At 43.0% G+C, this 17,677-nt stretch overlaps 1 protein-coding gene across 1 annotated transcript in view; it reads right to left on the bottom strand.

Moving 5' to 3' along the window:
* arid5b (AT-rich interaction domain 5B) overlaps window positions 1–17,677 on the bottom strand; it is an 84,821-nt gene that overhangs the window by 11,780 nt on the left and 55,364 nt on the right. The window contains exons 6-8 of the mRNA XM_056771943.1: window positions 12,007–12,211; window positions 8,874–8,926; window positions 7,168–7,265 (exon numbers count right to left, since the gene is read on the bottom strand). Of these exons, the coding sequence (XP_056627921.1) occupies window positions 7,168–7,265; window positions 8,874–8,926; window positions 12,007–12,211 (356 nt within the window). The remainder of the gene's footprint in view (window positions 1–7,167; window positions 7,266–8,873; window positions 8,927–12,006; window positions 12,212–17,677) is intronic.

Below are 17,677 nucleotides of genomic sequence, written 5' to 3'. Positions count from 1 at the left end.
AGAGAACATCTCTCGGCCGAGATGCTTATGACATTCTCCTCACACTTCACTCTTATGCTGGATTCACACCGAATGCAAACAATGGCGTTCCACATTCTTTATTACTGTGACGCGAGCTGACACATATCTTGGAGTTGCGCGGAAGACGAGATTGTCGCCGGCGCGTTCGCGGATGTAATGAAGAACCAAAGGAGGAGAACTTCATCTGCTGAGGCCGCAACCACAACCACAGGAGCCGGGAGGAACTGAGAACCGAGGACAGACACGCTAAACATGAGGTCAGATTTGACACCTCAATACTACTAAAGCACAGCTGAATGAGGTCCAACACACGGATGATATCCACCGTTCTACGTCTCATACGTTCAGATAAATAAACCTCGGGAGTCTTCCAGGAGCTCTCTCCTATGTGTTTGAGTTTTGTCAAAAATATTTCATCTGCAATTTCTTAAAATGAAGTAACAACAGAAGACAGAAATCAGACGATGGTTGTGTGGAGTTATAAATAAATGTGGACGTATACTGATCATTTAACTTGAAAAGAATCTGACGGGTCACGTCTTTTAACTCAGACATTCTCTTTTTAATGCTGACTGCAGGTCTCTCACGTACAGATACTTTGAGACGTTACTAATATGTTTTCTGAAACGACTCCAGCTGTTCTCCTGTAATATGACAGAAATCTCATTTGCGACTCTACATTCCTGTGAGGTCAACCGTGAGGAACGGTTTCATGTGGTGTTTATTAAAGATGTCGTCGCAGTGGTCGGGCTGGAGATAGTTTTCTCTTTTCTGTCTAACACATACATCATCTCACGAGTAATATTTCGCAGGACGCTCCTGCAGACGATTTTAGAACAACAACATCTCACCGTCCACGCTCAGCTTTCCTCTGTCTGCTGAAATAACTCATGCACAAATAACTCTGTTGATTTACATAAGCATTACATAATCCCATCCACTCGCAGCACAAGAATAACAGTCGGACCGTCCAGTGTTGCCACAGTAACGGAAAAATATTCAAGAAGAAATGTTTGACGAATCCAGCGTGAGCAGCAGATTATGAGATCTTAACTTGATCGATGTTCAGCTTTCAAACAGTTATCAGATCTATAATAATGTGATTTTACTGACACGATCTGAACCTGATCAAAATAAATCCTGTTTTCACTGAAAATTAAACCATTTTAAGCCCATAAGGACATTGTTTAACAATGAAACAGATTCTCATTACCACAATGCAAGTATTCCTGGTTATAACATATTATCAACATGTACTTTGTTGCTTTGAAAATCACTGTAGGTCCCTTTGATAAAAACACATGCCAAATACGTACATGCAAAATAAATAAGAATTTTCTTGCTGTAATGGAATAAAAACAGATTCTTTTAACTTTGTTGAGTTTGTTGAAGTGATTTAAGTTAAAATTCCATTCCATTTTCTACCGCTTATCCGAACTACCTCGGGTCACGGGGAGCCTGCGCCTATCTCAGGAGTCATCGGGCATCAAGGCAGGATACACCCTGGATGGAGTGCCAACCCATCGCAGGGCACACACACACTCACTCACTCATTCACTCACACACTCACACCCTACGGACAATTTTTTCCAGAGATGCCAATCAACCTACCATGCATGTCTTTGGACCAGGGGAGGAAACCGGAGTACCCGGAGGAAACTCCACACACACACAAGTCGGAAGCGGGAATCGAACCCCCAACCCTGGAGGTGTGAGGCGAACGTGCTAACCACTAAGCCACCGTGCCCACCACTAAGTTAAAATTAAATAACTTAATATTTACAGTATAAATGAAGAGTTCTTTTTCAACCATTTATTTTCATTATTTGTGCATTCCAAGGAATATCAGTCAATCTGCAGTTGGGTTGTTGTGGTGAAGTAATACAATTAATATAAATAAAACATAATAAAAGAAGTTTTGGCAATAATAATTACTGTATTTACAAAATGCCAAAACAATGTTAAAATGTACGAAAATATTAAATAAAAAACATAAATAAAGTTATTTTGCCTTTATGGTGAAATGTTTGAGTCTGTTATGCTGTCATTATTTTACACCGTGAGTATTTCTACTGCTACACTTCCATGTGTCTGTCACAAGAGAGCGCTACACCCGTCCATCAGATTCCACAGAACAGGAAGTGAAACATTACAGCAAGAATCACGAGCTCAACTGTTTCAGCTCTATTTTTATCATGTTTGTCTTTGAGTGCAATCAAAAGATCTCTCTCTCAGCCCACATACCATAATAACCAAGACTAACGCTTTTTGTAAGTAAACTACACATATTTTGTCATTGGTCTCACCGTGCTGCTTTGGTGCAAGAGAGACGAAACATTAAACTATTAAAAAGACCACGGGATGGAGACTTGACTTTTCATCTGCCCACACACACACACACAGTACAGTACAGTACATTCACATCACAGCCGCAGTAAGCAAACACACAGCTAGATGGCACTTCACATGCTTAATGAATGTTAAACACACAACCACAGGCCTCTTATTGGACATAATGGAGGTTACAGCAGAGCAGCAGGGCCTGAGGACGGAGAAAACCACAAAACCTCAAACCAGAGCGCTCAGAAACACATCTGTCCTCACTGCTGGGATCAAACTTCAGCTCTTTTAAGAGAGGGAAACAATTTAGAGTACTCTGAGAAAAAAAATCATGCTTTTCTCCGCAAGGGGAAATGTTGAATTCATCATAGAGACGATATGTGTGTGTGAAAACAGACCCTGAGCTTCACATGACGCCGGAAAGGTTTTGTTGAGAAGTCGACCCTTGAACTAATCCAGATTCACACAGTTACCGGTGGGCTGGGGTGGAGGGGGTCTTCTGACATTTTTGGCCTTTAGACCTGAAATGACCCCCCTCACTCCCTTCAGGCTAAAACCCATTCTCTTTCTACTTTAATTATTTAATACTACAAATGATGCACAACCAGTGGCTTGCTTTCAAAGCGTCTGTCATTTGTACCAAGACGTCCTCTCTGTGAAATATTTGACTGTTGGAATTAGTCGTGATGTGGAGAGAAATGAAAGTCACATTCCAGAGCGTTGATTTAAAGACTTTATATTACACTTCAGTCCTCAGCCCAACATCAACACACAACTGATAAAACATCCATAAAACAAACCTGGAAAATAAAACTACATCAATATTGTGGCTGTTCCAAAACAAAGCCCTTGAACGCTTCTTATCTCTACAGACACAAGTTAAAATGTTACACATGTTATAAAGTTTGATTATTTAACCATAATTCACTCAGAGGAGGTGACAGCTATTGTGTACTAGCTAACAAATAAACATTTTAAAATGAATCTTAAGACGGTCTTATTAGACCATTTTTTGTGAATTTAGTCCCTGTTTCTTTTTTAATTATTTAAGTAAAAAGTTCCAAGTTAACGACAGCAGCGGCTCTGCTTTTTCACCGGTTCCTTAACTTCCAGTCTGTGTCTCTTTATATAATAGAATTTATTTTGTATTCATTTTCTTATTATGATATTAATTGTATTAAATTAAAACTACTCAACTGTTAATGATTCTTTGTGGAGTCTACCAGAAATGAACTTTGGCCACATTACGTTTGTCGATGTTGTTACGCCCGGTTCACACCAACATGAACAATCGCATTCCACGCTCTTTATTGCTCACTGAAAACGTTTTTTCGTGCGAGTGACCCAAAAAGACAAATATTTTCAACCTTCGCGGAAGACGATATTGGCGCACATTCTCATCTCTACATGTCTTTAAATTGGCTTTGTACGTAATTTACTCGCACAAAACGCTTAGTTGGCATTTGGTGTGAACCCAGTGTTACTGCTGAAATATAACAGCGTCAATACAGCGGCCCTCCAGACACATTACTGAAGTGACAAACACACTCACTGTCATGTATTTCACTCTTCTATTCAGTTTAATGTTGTCGGTGAAGTACCTCAGAACATCATCTTCACTGAGAAGAGTGTGACAGATAACTCCTCCTCTTCAGACTAGTGTTAGTTTGTCTTTTTAAAGAACATGAAAGTGCTGGCTGTAAATCAACATGCAAATGATGATGCTCCAATGAGATGGCTCAGAGATTTAATGAGGTTTCATCAGCCGTCACGAGCACAATGTCACACCACTGACAAACACAACATCAGACATACATGTGAATCCACCACGGACATTACTAGCATTCGCTCATCGTATCGCTCTCCTTTATGATTTTAAGGGCTAATAAATGCACACGGCTATCCTTTAACAGCACCTGCAATCTGAAACGAGACTGACGCGCCTCCGGGGACAGAAACAGCTGATGCACTGCACTCTGGGAAAAATGCTTCCTTCAAAGACACATCATTAAACTCCACTTAAAGAGGTGCATTAAAAATCTGTCATGCTGGCTCAAGGTTCAAGGATGTCTTGCGAGGCGTGAGCTCACACGTGTTCTAAAGGGCGTACAAAAATCAATAATCAAGTACCATGAGGATCCTGAACTGTGCTACAAGTCCTACAAATAAAAACCTTCAGAATCGCTTCCAGGCAAATTACACTTTATTTCAAAGTATGCATTTTTCTCCATGTGTTTGCTAAACTGTACAACTGTGCGCATGACATGAAACACATTACCCATAATGCAATGCCGTGTGCCGAATTAACCGGACACATGCAAACATTTGAAACAAAACATCCCTCGCTGAATTAAAGGAGCAGGTTGTGTTGCATTCATAACATGCATCACTTTTTTAGCCATGCAGTATTTAGTGAGCCGTTGCCTTGTGGTAAAAAATCAATTGAAAGCAAGATCATGTTTGTACGCATTCTTGCAAATATTATTCAAACATAATGTAAAGCCATACGCGTCTGAGATTGATTGTGTTTGTGGCAGCGAGTGCATTGAGGAATCATCCACAGAGCTTTTTTAAAAAGCATAATAATATCTCACACCATAACAAGATGGAGCTCAGCGGCAAAAAGACCAATGATGCACAAGATTTATCTGCAAAGGCATTCACTGTTTCTGGAACAAAGATCTCTCTCTCTCTCTCTCTCTCTCTCTCTCTGGGAAAAGGAAGATTAAATAAATAAGCATGACCAGATTGATCAGTGGCACTGACCTACATCATTAAAAACCAGAAAGGGAGGGAGGGGGGAATGCCGCAGTCTCTTTCAAGGTTACTGATATCATACAGTATTTTATGACCTAATTTGTAATCTACATTTGTTTCTCTTCCTCTGCAACACACAAAGTAGCCAAAATCTCCTCAGATAATGAAGCAAATATAACTGACGGATAACAAACTGTAACGGATATGAAAGGAATTCGTTAACATCAAAGACATTTTTGATTTCCTCATTCAGACTTTCTTTCAGGAACAAGAGAGGGAATTATCGAAGAATATCCTGAAATAAACGTGTGAACTGTAAACCAAGTAGTTTTCTGCAGAAATCCGGAGATGACATGCTTGTTAAAGCGCAGATGCGGTCTTTGTTTGGAATGACTCTATATCGGTTTAAGAAAGCTCGCCAGGAGTTCAGCTTCTTCAAAGAGAAGGAAGTACTTAACCGAAAGAAATCTTTTAAGAACTCGGTTTAACCTAAATAGGGAGGGAGAGAAAAGATCAAGGCATGTTTTGCTGGTTTCACAGAACCTCAGACATCTTCATTCCTGTCTGTGTCCAGGGCAGCAGACCTGTGAGAGGACTGACCCACGGCTTCTGAACGCCGTCATTTACTCAACTCATTCATTCACACGTCAGTCTGACCGATGGCTTCTGACGGTCTATTATTCTGGGAACAGATAGAATACCGGCGGCTATTGACTGGGCTGTAGGTTTGATGATGGGAGAACACAATTCCTGCCAACTTCACCTGTCCTGTCCTACTAAACCTCTCCCAGAGCCGGTCACAAGAGAAACACACCACACATAAACACATCACAGGGAAATAAAATCGGAAAATCTATTTAATCGTTTTTTTATGAGGACAATGATTTTTTCCTTTCATATTTCCACATGAACTGAACATTCATTAACGTGATTGCTATTGCTTCTACTATCCACTAGATGTCACTTTTCTTTTTACAACGGGTGGATGTTACAACAGGGAGTGTATCGGTCATTCATTCCTTACTACTTAAAAACATCTCTTCTGTGAATACTTGACGGACAAATGAGTAAAAAATAATAATAATAGCTAACCCACTCTCTTCCTCTCAACAGATTGTATTGATCTGCTTTGTTGAAACTTGTAACTTTGTATGAGCACCTTTTGTATTATTGCTCTGTGTAAGTTGCTTTGGATAAAAGCGTCGGCTAAACGTAAATGTACTTAATTAACATGGAATTGAACATCACCTTCACACAAAAGGCTGCGGTTCATATGATTTCAGCCTCTCTTTACAACTAATTTTGTGCAATTGTGTTTGTTATAACTGTATCTTAAATCTGTTTATGGGACTGTTTCAATATACCCCTGTGTGTTTAAAGGTTAATATACAGGTTAGTGGCTCTGTATTTAATGTTTTAATACACCACTGTGAGCTGATGTTTACTGACCTTTTAAAGAAATATCTAAAAGGATTAAGTATTAAATCTAAAGTCATTGCCTGGTATGGAATGGAGAGCTTGTGAATGGGAACATCAGAATCGATACCCAGCCTAATCACATGTGCCACTAGAAGTGAGTCAAATATTTCATGAGCACAGAAGTTATTTCATTTCATGGTGTTGATTTATTTTATGATGTCGTTCATTTCACTGGAACTTTAATCAAAACTGGCTTATTTTAAACAGTCATGCAATGACGTACTTGACAGATCAACGCCACGCGTGCATTATTTTCTCATAACACATCAAAGTCTGACATCTTAGTAAAAGAGCTCCACTCCAGGTTCAAAAGAAACAAGTGAGTGTGAAACTACAGAATGAGGAACATTTAAAGATGCTATAAAATAAACAGAATTCAGTCTTTACATGTCAAGCACTTGTTTAATGTCGACACGTCTCTACACTTTTCCTCATAATGTTAATAAAAGTGTTTCATTTAAGCAAATCTCACAGAGGTGTGCGACTGACAGCTGATATCTGTGAGTTCTGATCTGTTTACGTATAGACACATCTTTACACACGCTCCCAAATATAGCCATATAGACAAACCTCTCATAATGTCGGCGTGTACACGTGGCGGCGCTGGTGCTTCCCGGGTTTCCGCCCAGCTCATCATATACATTTTTCCACTGTCGGCGAGCCGTGATCTGAAATGAGATTCAATAATGAACGCAGATACATTAATACCCAATTATTTAAATTAGTTATTTTTTATTGAGTATTGAACATGTGACGCTCACTTTAGTCATAATAGAAAGATCTTTTATATTATACACCACACACAGTACATGATGTCTGATGCGAGGTCATTTTGAAATGATGCTGACATCATTCATATACGGCCCAGGCTTTAGTATTCGTGAGAGACCTTCAGTGCATTCAGTGATTTTTAATGTCTGTTTCCTGCAGCTTTGCTCAATAAAACACACTCCATGGGACAGCAGATGGAAATGAATGCATGTGAAATTCACTTGTTCCAGTCTATGAGCCTCAGAGATGCATCCACTACAATCTTTTCAAACGCAGAAGACTTTAGATGCAATGAAAACGGACACCAAAAGGTTCTTCTTTGGCATGGAATGAGTGTTATAGCACTGGAATGCTGTTTGTGGTAAAATGCACATTGTATACGCGAGTTCAAACCCGTGAGAGGAACAGAATCAGATATTTCAGATATTTCCCAATGACATCATGGTGTGTCATGCACAGTGATTTTCATCACAGATGTCAGAAGCGTTGTACATACTGTGGTATGTTGCATGGGTGTAAAAGTGGAAAGGCTTGCAGGACTTTAAATGAACAGTTTGGATTCAAAATGAGATAAATCAGATTTTCAAAAATCATGTTTTTTATTATGTTATCATGTTTTATTATGTTAGTAGAGTTATCATGGCTTAAATCAAAACAAACCAACTGCAGTTTGATTGATATCAATTGGAATGCACAATAAAAACATTTTTCTTAAACGGAGATTGAACTCATTTTAGAACTAAACTCTTCAAATATTGTTTACAAGTTTAAAATGGATAGTTATGGAAGTTTCTGTTTTTTATCTTCTTTGGCTGTATTTGTTGTTAATATATATTTTTTGTATATATTATTCAAATACTTTGTGTCCTGAAAACATTTGTGATGTTTTTTGCATTTATATTGCTGTAATTTCTCTTTTCATGTGTGTTATATAGCAAAATAAATGTCTGAAGCGTCGTGCAGCTGAATGAATCTGAGCTTTGTACTGCAGCCGCTCGGGGACATGAACATTAGCGTACACGCGTGCGAGAGAGAGGCGGCCGGCGCTATCAATACACCAGATGGGAAGAGAAAACAAGCAACAAGTGTCTTCCTGTTGGCTGATAATCTGCCCTGACATACGAATACTGTACAACATTACTGAAACCATCAGGAAAACCCATTGCTTAGAGGAAACCTGAATGATTTCTGCAGAGCAGATGTCAGATAAGCTGCCAAGCAAATTCCCTTTATTGCGCAGTTTACTTGTAGCACAATAACAGTCCCTCAAGAGTCTGAACATGGGCACTGAACGCAGCCCGGCCAATTCCCTCCACCGCCGGAAAAAAGGCGTTACACGTGTTTTCCACTTGTCGATTTTACAACAAGTGCGAGCGCTCGGGCCAAATTAGGATCTGAGAGAGTTCAGCGTCCAGGCCCGGGTCTAGTAAACACACATTACACGCCGGGCTGTTTTGGAGGAATCTTTGAGAGCTGAAGGAAAAAGCACACTGCCAAATACTCACCACCTCATATCCTCCCAGTTTCTGAGCCGCTTGAAACATAGTCCAGAGGTTTACTGTTAGAAGAAGAAAAAGAAACATCACATTCACAGAAGATCAAACTCACACATCTGCCAAGAGTTTACTTCCATACGATTATTAGTACGAGTATTCCATACTGTGTATGCTCAGAATACTTATGTAAACTTTACACACTGAACTGAACAAAAACATAAAACAGTGACTGTCACATCTCTTAAAGAGCAGTAAGGCAGGTTTAGAAGAAGATATTCATTATGATCGTGTAAATAATGTTGCTTGTGTACAACCGTTGTATAAACAAGACCAGTTAACAGACATCTAGACACAGAAGTGACAAGTATAAAACACAAAACTTCAAAGCCTGATTACAAAAGTCAAGTGTAGTTATAGAAATAAGTGTAATAGCAAACGCAGGTGCAATGTTTCTTGTTCGATCAGATTAGAGAACTGTTTTATCAAACATTGAAATCCATAGCAAACACAATCTTCGAATCAACTGAACATCGTATAAGAAACTGAAATAAAGATGTTTGTCAAAGACCCATTTCTCATGACTGACTCATCGTCTATGATTGAGTATTTTAAACTGAATAAGCAGATGTTGACCCTGAATCTGTTGCTATAGAGATGTTTTGGATCTGATTCATCAGTTCTGTGTGATTCACATCCAGAGTGTTTTCACAGAAGTATGAATCAGCCTGAAGAAGAAAGCATGTTACTCCACATTAAATGTAAAAACAGACATATAATGATGAGCAACTCATTTTGTGTTGTTTAAATAGCAAATGCACTTTTTTGTGCACCCATAGGTGTGCTGGTCTAAAAAAGAGGTGTTATCAGGCGCAGTGTTGCTATTTTAAGAAACTGAAATTTTTGTTTTAAAAAAAGAGCGCGTTAGTAGAAAATGAGCCTCTCGGTGGGTCCACAACGTGCTTTCACTTTATTTATTACACAGAGGGAAGCGCAGCAGCACACAAACTTCCATCCATCCATTTTCTACCGCTTATCCGAACTACCTCGGGTCACGGGGAGCCTGTGCCTATCTCAGGAGTCATCAGGCATCAAGGCAGGATACACCCTGGATGGAGTGCCAACCCATCGCAGGGCACACACACTCACTCATTCACTCACGCACTCACACCCTACGGACAATTTTTCCAGAGATGCCAATCAACCTACCATGCATGTCTTTGGACCAGCGGAGGAAACCGGAGTACCCGGAGGAAACCCCCGAGGCACGGGGAGAACATGCAAACTCCACACACACAAGTCGGAAACGGGAATCGAACCCCCAACCCTGGAGGTGTGAGGCGAATGTGCTAACCACTAAGCCACCGTGCCCCCCAGCACACAAACTTGACAAATAAAAAAACAATTTAAAGTACAATTTAAAAGATGATTATTGTATAAGATAAAAATCCATCTTGTCATGTAGATGATCTGCTCACGCGCTATAAACTCACGCACAAGCAGATGTGTTTCCTCTTTGGAGAAGTTTTCAGTCTTTGCTCTTGCAAAGTCCACTGTGTAAATAGCGAATCCGCCATGGTGCGAGCACAACTGGCTCTTAAAGGGAATGACTGATCTGATTGGTTTACTGCACGTTACACCCATTGCTCATTAAGAGAATCGGTACAACCTGTTTAGACCATGCGCCCATTGGCCAACCGTTTTCCTGTCGTTAAACTAGCAAAATGGATTCGGACCCGCCCTGAGTGCACATGCACCGTGCGCTTTAGACCATGTGCTTACATACTTAAAATAGGGCCCTAAGAGTATGTTTACATGATCAAAAACGGAAAGTTTCTCCTTTGCGTTTTTGAAAAGTTTCACGTACACATGACAGCGTTATCAAAACAATCTGAATTTACATGGATCTGGGAAAACTAATAAAAACGACGTATTATGCCTATGCCAGTGGATGGCGATGTTACACTATAAAGAAACACTACGTGGTTGCGCAGATCCGTATACAGAGTTTTAATTTAAAAGTGCGTTTAATACACTTTGTCGACGTGTGTGTGTGTTTATACTGGTGTGTATATAAATACTATTTCTCCACTGGTTATAGTGGTGCAGTAAATCTACTTTTTGCTGGAGAAATTATCATAAGTATGTCAGGAGGTGCAAACATGCAGCACGGCATTATTGTTTGGGGAATACTCGCACATGACTACAGACTGAAGGTGTAATACGCATGCGTATGATGTCATCGTTTTTGAAAAACGCTGCCTTTAAAGTTTACATTTCCAAGCTTTCCTTCCTTTTACTGAACCTTGTTACACCGTCGTTTTCAAAAACTTGCACTTTGATGCCTGTTTGTCAAAAGTTTTTGTTATCCGTCCACTTTCGAAAATACATAAAAAGTTTTCCAGTTTTAGTTGAAAACACTCTCGTGTAAACAGTCCCCAGACCAAAGATTCAATATTCAAAGAGAATTTCATTTATTTGTGTGAGCATGTCATGAAGAGCACGCTGTTTTTTCCCTTCCGATGATTACTTGCTAACACACTGGTTCGAATTCAAGCTGGATTTATCTTGTACATATTCCTCTCCAGATATTCTGATGTTTCTCACAGCTGTCACATGAAGATGAATGAATGAAGGTCTCTGCCTTCTGCATTCAGAATGAGTTTGTTGGTGGATTGATTTATTCATGCGTGGCGTGTTTTTGCAGGTCAGAGCTGGATATCTTCAAGAGACCCGCAGAGCTGACTGGGAATAATTGCATTTTGTTGACCTACTTTGCAATCCTGCAATGTAAATTACAAATGCGTGCTGTTTAGAGTCTCTGTGTTTAGTGTGAACAAAAAAACTAAATTTCAGCTTTGTGAATTTCAGTCTTTGAGAACATTTACATTAAATACTTGAGTGCTCCCAAAAGTTAAGGGGATAGTTGACCTAAAATTCTGTCGTCATTGATTCCCTCTCATGTGTCTGTAAACCTATACGTGAGTCTTTCTTTGGTGGAACACAGAAGATATTTTGAGAAATGTTCATACAACGGAAGTGAATTGGGTTCAGTGTGGTTTGACTTCAGAATATCTTCTTTTGTGTTCTGCCGAAGAAAGTTAGTGTTGTGTCACAGCGGAGCAACTGCAGATGCAGAACTTACTCTGTTTGAAGCCCAGGTACGGTATTCTCTCGATGGGGGTTTTTCTTTCTTTCATGTACTTGTAGAGCGCCACCAGAAAGGCCTGTTCATCTGTGTGACACTCCTCAGGTGTCTCCATCCGCTGTTTCCCCTCACCTGTGACTCTCTTACAGCTGCTGCTGGCGCTCCTGGGCTTCCACACACCTGGTTTTGAGTCCACCTTCACCTGAACGCCACACGACGAGAGAAAGAACCATGAAGAACACACAGAGAAGATCCGTTTACAGAGGATTTTTGCTCAGATGTTGCTCAGGAGATTTAATTGAGTTCTTAATGGGTTTCATTTAAATTTGAATTTAGTCTCAGATGATTCTTCTTAAATTAATTAGTAGAGATAAAAAGAGAATCAAATGTGTAATTGTGTAAACACATGAAAAGCATGGAGGTCCAAATGAATGTAGATTGCAGAGGTGAAATAATAATGTCATTATAAAAATATCATATCAAAAAATTATAAAAATTATAAAAATATACAAAAATATCATTCAATAATATTGACTATTGCAAACGAGAAATCTGGGCTCAGTTTGACACGTTGTTGTTTTACTCTTCATCTCAGGAGAAATATCCGAGACGCTGATGAGACTATTGCACATTGAGTCCAAAACTTGCATGCAAAATTTCCGCACGTTAAAAAATAATACGACCTCACGTTGTTTCAATCACATTTATGCACTGTCTCCGATATTTTCCTCCGTCATAAAAAATTCCGGACTGGGTTTGATTTTCTGAGTTTTTTGCATGCGTAGCAAGCATTTTGAAAGGCTTTTGACAATTCAGAAACACCGTATAAACGAGTGCCAATTTCGGACTGTACATGCTAAGACCTTTAAACAAAAGTTTCCATTTGAAGATTTTGGTTCCAAAATGCGATAACGTCTTGGTTACATCTGTAACCTTAGTTTCCTGACGGAGGGAACGAAACGTTGTGTTGAGAACGGCAGATGGGGTTCGCCCTTGAGAAACAATCAACTCTGACTACTATAGAAAAGGCCAATGAAATTTGGCAAATGAAATTTGCATGCCGGTCTCCGCCCCCGGATGTCCGGTATAAAAGAAAGCCTTCATTTACCTCTTGTTCTGAAGAGCCTGAGAGCCTCTCACGACTGCAGCAGAATACGATACGTGTTTGTGGCATAAGGGACACAACGTCTCGTTCCCTCCATCAGGGAACTGAGGTTACATAAGCAACCAAGACGTTCCCTTTCTGTTGGTCTCGACTTTGTGTCGAGAGCGACAGATGGGGTTGCCTATGGAAAACGCCACAATGCTGTATCGCGTCACAATCTCTAGCGAAGTGACGGTAACATGCCTAGGTGTGTCAGCTCGAAGCTTTGGCGAAACTGTAACCTTCCAGTGTGGTGGTCGGGGGGTCCCAGAGCTTTCTTGGAGAAAGATGGGTACAGCCCTGACCGGTAACCTTTCACGGATGGGGCCTTAGCTCTCTACTGGCAAGAGGCCGTCCGGCTCAGGTTTACACCGGGTAAGCGCAACTTCCTTAATTAGGGATGCTCTGCAGAGGCCACCTCCTACCCGTGGGGAGGGATATGGTGGACATAGGTATGGTCTCATCCTTGGAGGTGAACACATGGAACGTGCGGACTGAGTAGTTAACCGCGAGGTGGAGGTCCACCTGGGGAAGCTCATGGGTTAACAGGAGTGGGAACCATTCTCATGAGGATACATCAGACGGAACAGCCCACTGAGGGGGTGTTACAGACGTCCGGTAGTACTAGGTCTGGTTAAAGCTATCTGTGATAGTTCATATGGTATCCCGGTCTAAGGGGGAAGGCTGCTCTGCCCTGCCAACCCCCAGGGGGTGCTTGCTTAGTGATGCATGGAATGCCTGTTCCTAACCAGGGTTTGGGTAAGAAGGAAGGTTGGTGAGATACCTGTTCTTAGCCATATGTTTGAGTAAGAAGAGAGGTAGATAGCACACTGACACAACCTACTGGAGGGTGGAAAGGTGCTTTTGCAAGCATACGTCCCCCCGGATGCCAGTCTTACATGTCGCCACGCAGGACGTGGGCTGACACCGGGTTTACAAGAAGGTTGTTAACCCTTGCAAAGCTGTTTGGGCATAGCCCAACCCGCAGCTCTACAGATGTCTGCTAGAGAGGCGCTTCTGGCCAGTGCCCAGGAGGTGGCTATACCCTGTGTGGAGTAAGCCCTCACTGCCAATGGGCATGGGAGATTCTGAGATCTGTATGCCGTCGTAACGGCGTCCACGACCCAGTGCGCCAGCCTCTGCTTGGAGACAGCCTTCCCCTTCTGCTGTCCTCCATCACAGACAAGGAGCTGGTCAGAGCTACTGAAGCTCTGCGTGCGGTCCAGGACACAACACAGATGGGGTTGGGTCTTCCTCCCCGATGGGGAGCGCCTGCAAGTCCACCACTTGGTTCCGGAAGGGGACACATCTGGTGACCAGGTCGTGCTGGACTAGAAACCGAGTCGTCCATCAACTGAGTCGTGATGAGTGGCGATAGCGACTACATACACATTCAGTGTTGAGGGGAGATGTTAGTCTCCAGTCTCTTAAGAAGGACAACACGATCCCAATCGAGCACCTCAGTGGGTCTTCTCGTTGAGAGACACACCAGGACGAGAAGAGGCGCCATCTAGAGGCGTATAACCACCTAGTAGATGGGGCCCTAGCCTGGGTGATGGACTCCGCCATCGAGGGGGAGTTGCCATCTCAGGATCTTCTCGTCCCGTCTAGAGACCAGACATGGAGGTTCCAGAGGTCTGATGTGGGATGCCAGAACCGCTGTCCAGAGCATCAACTCTGAAGCCAAGTGCGGTGTAACCAATAACACTTGGTGCTCCTCTTCCCTGACCTTGCACAATGTCTGTGCAAGGAGGCTCCTGGGGGGTGGAAGGTGGGTTTCTGTCCATTCCGCGGTCAGCTGTGTGCAAGGGCATCCGTGCCGAGGGGGGCCTCGGACAGGGAGTACCAAAGCGGGTTATGGTGGTGTTGCGGGAGGCGAACAGGTTTACCTGGGCCTGTCTGAACAGCATCCAAATGAGCTGGACTGTGGGGGTGGAGTCGCCACTTTCCGCGAGGCGTATACTGACGGGAAAGCGCGTCGGCTGTCTGGTTCAGTTCGCCTGGGATGTGCGTGGCCCGCAGGGACCGGATCACCTGCTGACTCCACAGGAGGAGGCGTTGAGCAAGTCGTGTTAACCGCCGTGAGGGTACGCCACCCCGTCGATTGATGTACGACCCAGCTGTATTGCTGTCCTTGGGCCAGCACGTGCTTGTCCCGCAACAGAGGCGGCAGCCTTCTCAGTGCAAGTAGCACAGCCCACAACTCTTGGCAATTGATATGCCAGCGCAGGCGGGGGTTTGTCCAACGCCCCGCTACTGTGTGCCCGTTACACACTGCACCGTACCCGTACCATGGAGATGGTGGTCTAGTGGGTTAAACCACCAGTGTGTCCTTGAGCAAGACACTTTACTCCATGCTGCTCCAGGGGGATTGTCCCTGTAATAAGTGCACTGTAAGTCGCTTTGGATAAAAGCGTCTGCCAAATGACTAAATGTAAATGTAAATGTACCCCTGCAGGGGTAACCTGCCCGAGGGGGTGCACCGCTCGGAGAAAAGTCATGGAAGACCAAGGGGTTAGGGTGCGTTGGCAGAAGGGCGTCATCACCATGCGCCTGCTGCCGGTGTGCCACACTGTCCTCGGAACTCGACTCTAGCCAGTGTTGAAGCGGTCTCATATGCATCAACCCAAGGGGTATTACTCCAATTGTTTCAGGGGGACCGCTGGCTTCCTGAAGTGTTCCAAGCAGTTCAACACCGACTGGGCTAGTGCTGCAGACAGTCACGCCGTCATGGTGACAGAGTTTAGTTCCATACCCAGAAAGAGGTGGTCTTCTCTCGGTTGACCTGTAATCCCAACCAATCTAGGTGCCAGAGCACCACGTCCCTTTGTGTACGCAACAGATCTCGCGAGTGTGCCAAGATAAGCCAGTCATCGAGATCGTTTAGTACCCGCACACCTTCCTCCCCTCAGGAAGATAGGGCGGCTTCCACTATCTTCGTGAAGACCATGGGTACAGGGACAGACCGAAAGGGAGAACAGGTCGATTGTCACAAAACCAATCCTGACACCTGATGGATTTGCCTCTACGTGAGCATCCTGAACGGCAACTTGTGAAGGTGCTTTGTTCAGGGTACACAGACCTATGGGGCGTGACCCGCCGTATTGGGAACGATGAAGCCCAGGCTGTAACCCACTGAACATCTTGGTTTTGAAGGATGAACTCGATACCTGTTTAACAGAAGGGTGGTGACCTCTACCCCAAGTACGGAGGCGTCCCTGCCTCTGACAGAGAGAGAGAGGATGCCCAGAAACTTGGGAGAGTCTCGGGCGAACTGGATCGAGTAACTAAGATGGAGCGCCCTCATTAGCCACCAAGACAGTGTGGGCAGCTCTAGAGCTCCTAATGGACTGTGACAGGGGGACCAAGGGGATGGTGTGCTTCATCATTCCCGCTAGGGTCTTCCCGTCAGTGTCCCTTCTGGCGAGAAGGTTGCTGACAGGGTGGATGTTTCCCCCTCTACCTCCGCTTCCGGGTTGCCGCCTGTGGGGGCACAGGAACCGGAGCCGATGTCAAAGGGGTCCTGGGCTGCCGGGAAGCAGACGTCCGGTTTGCTCCGACCTCAGGAACCACGTATCCCCGGCTTAGCATGGCTGACATCACTTCTGCTTCCTCCTGAGCTCGACCCCCCTGGGGGGAGCTCGGATTCGTCAGAGTCGGATGCCAGTCTCCCTCCGATGCTCGAGCGAGATCTCATCTACGTCACGCATCGATTCTGAGTGCATGCCTGAGGATTCCGACGGAATGCCACCGCGGGTTTGGGAACGTTCAGAAGAGCGAATCGGGGTGCGATCGGCCCGTGTTAATTAATTTCAACCTAACTACAAAACTAATACAGCTAGCTAACACAAAAGAACACAATAAAAACATGATCACATCATATAAACATGATTTTTGAAAAGTCTAATTTTGGAATCATTTCTACATTTCAACTCAATGATGTCTTAAAAAAATCAAAAGTTGTGTTATTTACCTTATTGGACCGTCCTACATGCTAACTAACCAAAACCAAAACAAGAGAATATGTCAAACTAGTTTGTGTTTCTTGACTTGTTTCCTGAGGTCTTCCTCAATCACACAGATTGTTCTCAGATCAGTGAAAAACCATGTGACGCAACAATAGACGCACTATTGGGCATTTAAATCATCTCTCCAAGACTTTAAATAGCTGCTGTGACCCAAGCGTGAGCGTGTGAGAACTGATCCAGAGTCAGTCTTTCAGTGTCATGTACTGCAGTCACGGCCGGCCCACACACGTCTGTTTGGCCATCTGTTCCTGATAATCAAGAGAGCTTATTTTCATAAAGAACCCGTCAAGGCCAGCCCAACATTTCAAGAACTATCAAAAAACCCTTGATGTTGACATGAAATAAAAATGCTTTATAAAACACTTTAACTCTTTTGTTTTATAGATTTGATGATTTCACACGTCACATGTTTATGTCATTAAGCATTATCACAGTTGTGTTGTTGTTGTGTGAGTGAATAAACTAAGTCATATGTTAATCATCAACAGGGCAATTC

The sequence above is a fragment of the Triplophysa dalaica genome, chromosome 17 (assembly GCF_015846415.1).
Source record: "Triplophysa dalaica isolate WHDGS20190420 chromosome 17, ASM1584641v1, whole genome shotgun sequence".
NCBI classification, from domain to species: Eukaryota; Metazoa; Chordata; class Actinopteri; order Cypriniformes; family Nemacheilidae; genus Triplophysa; species Triplophysa dalaica.
The sequence above is the reverse complement of the archived record's forward strand: the minus strand, read 5'-3'. Positions and strand labels throughout refer to the sequence as shown.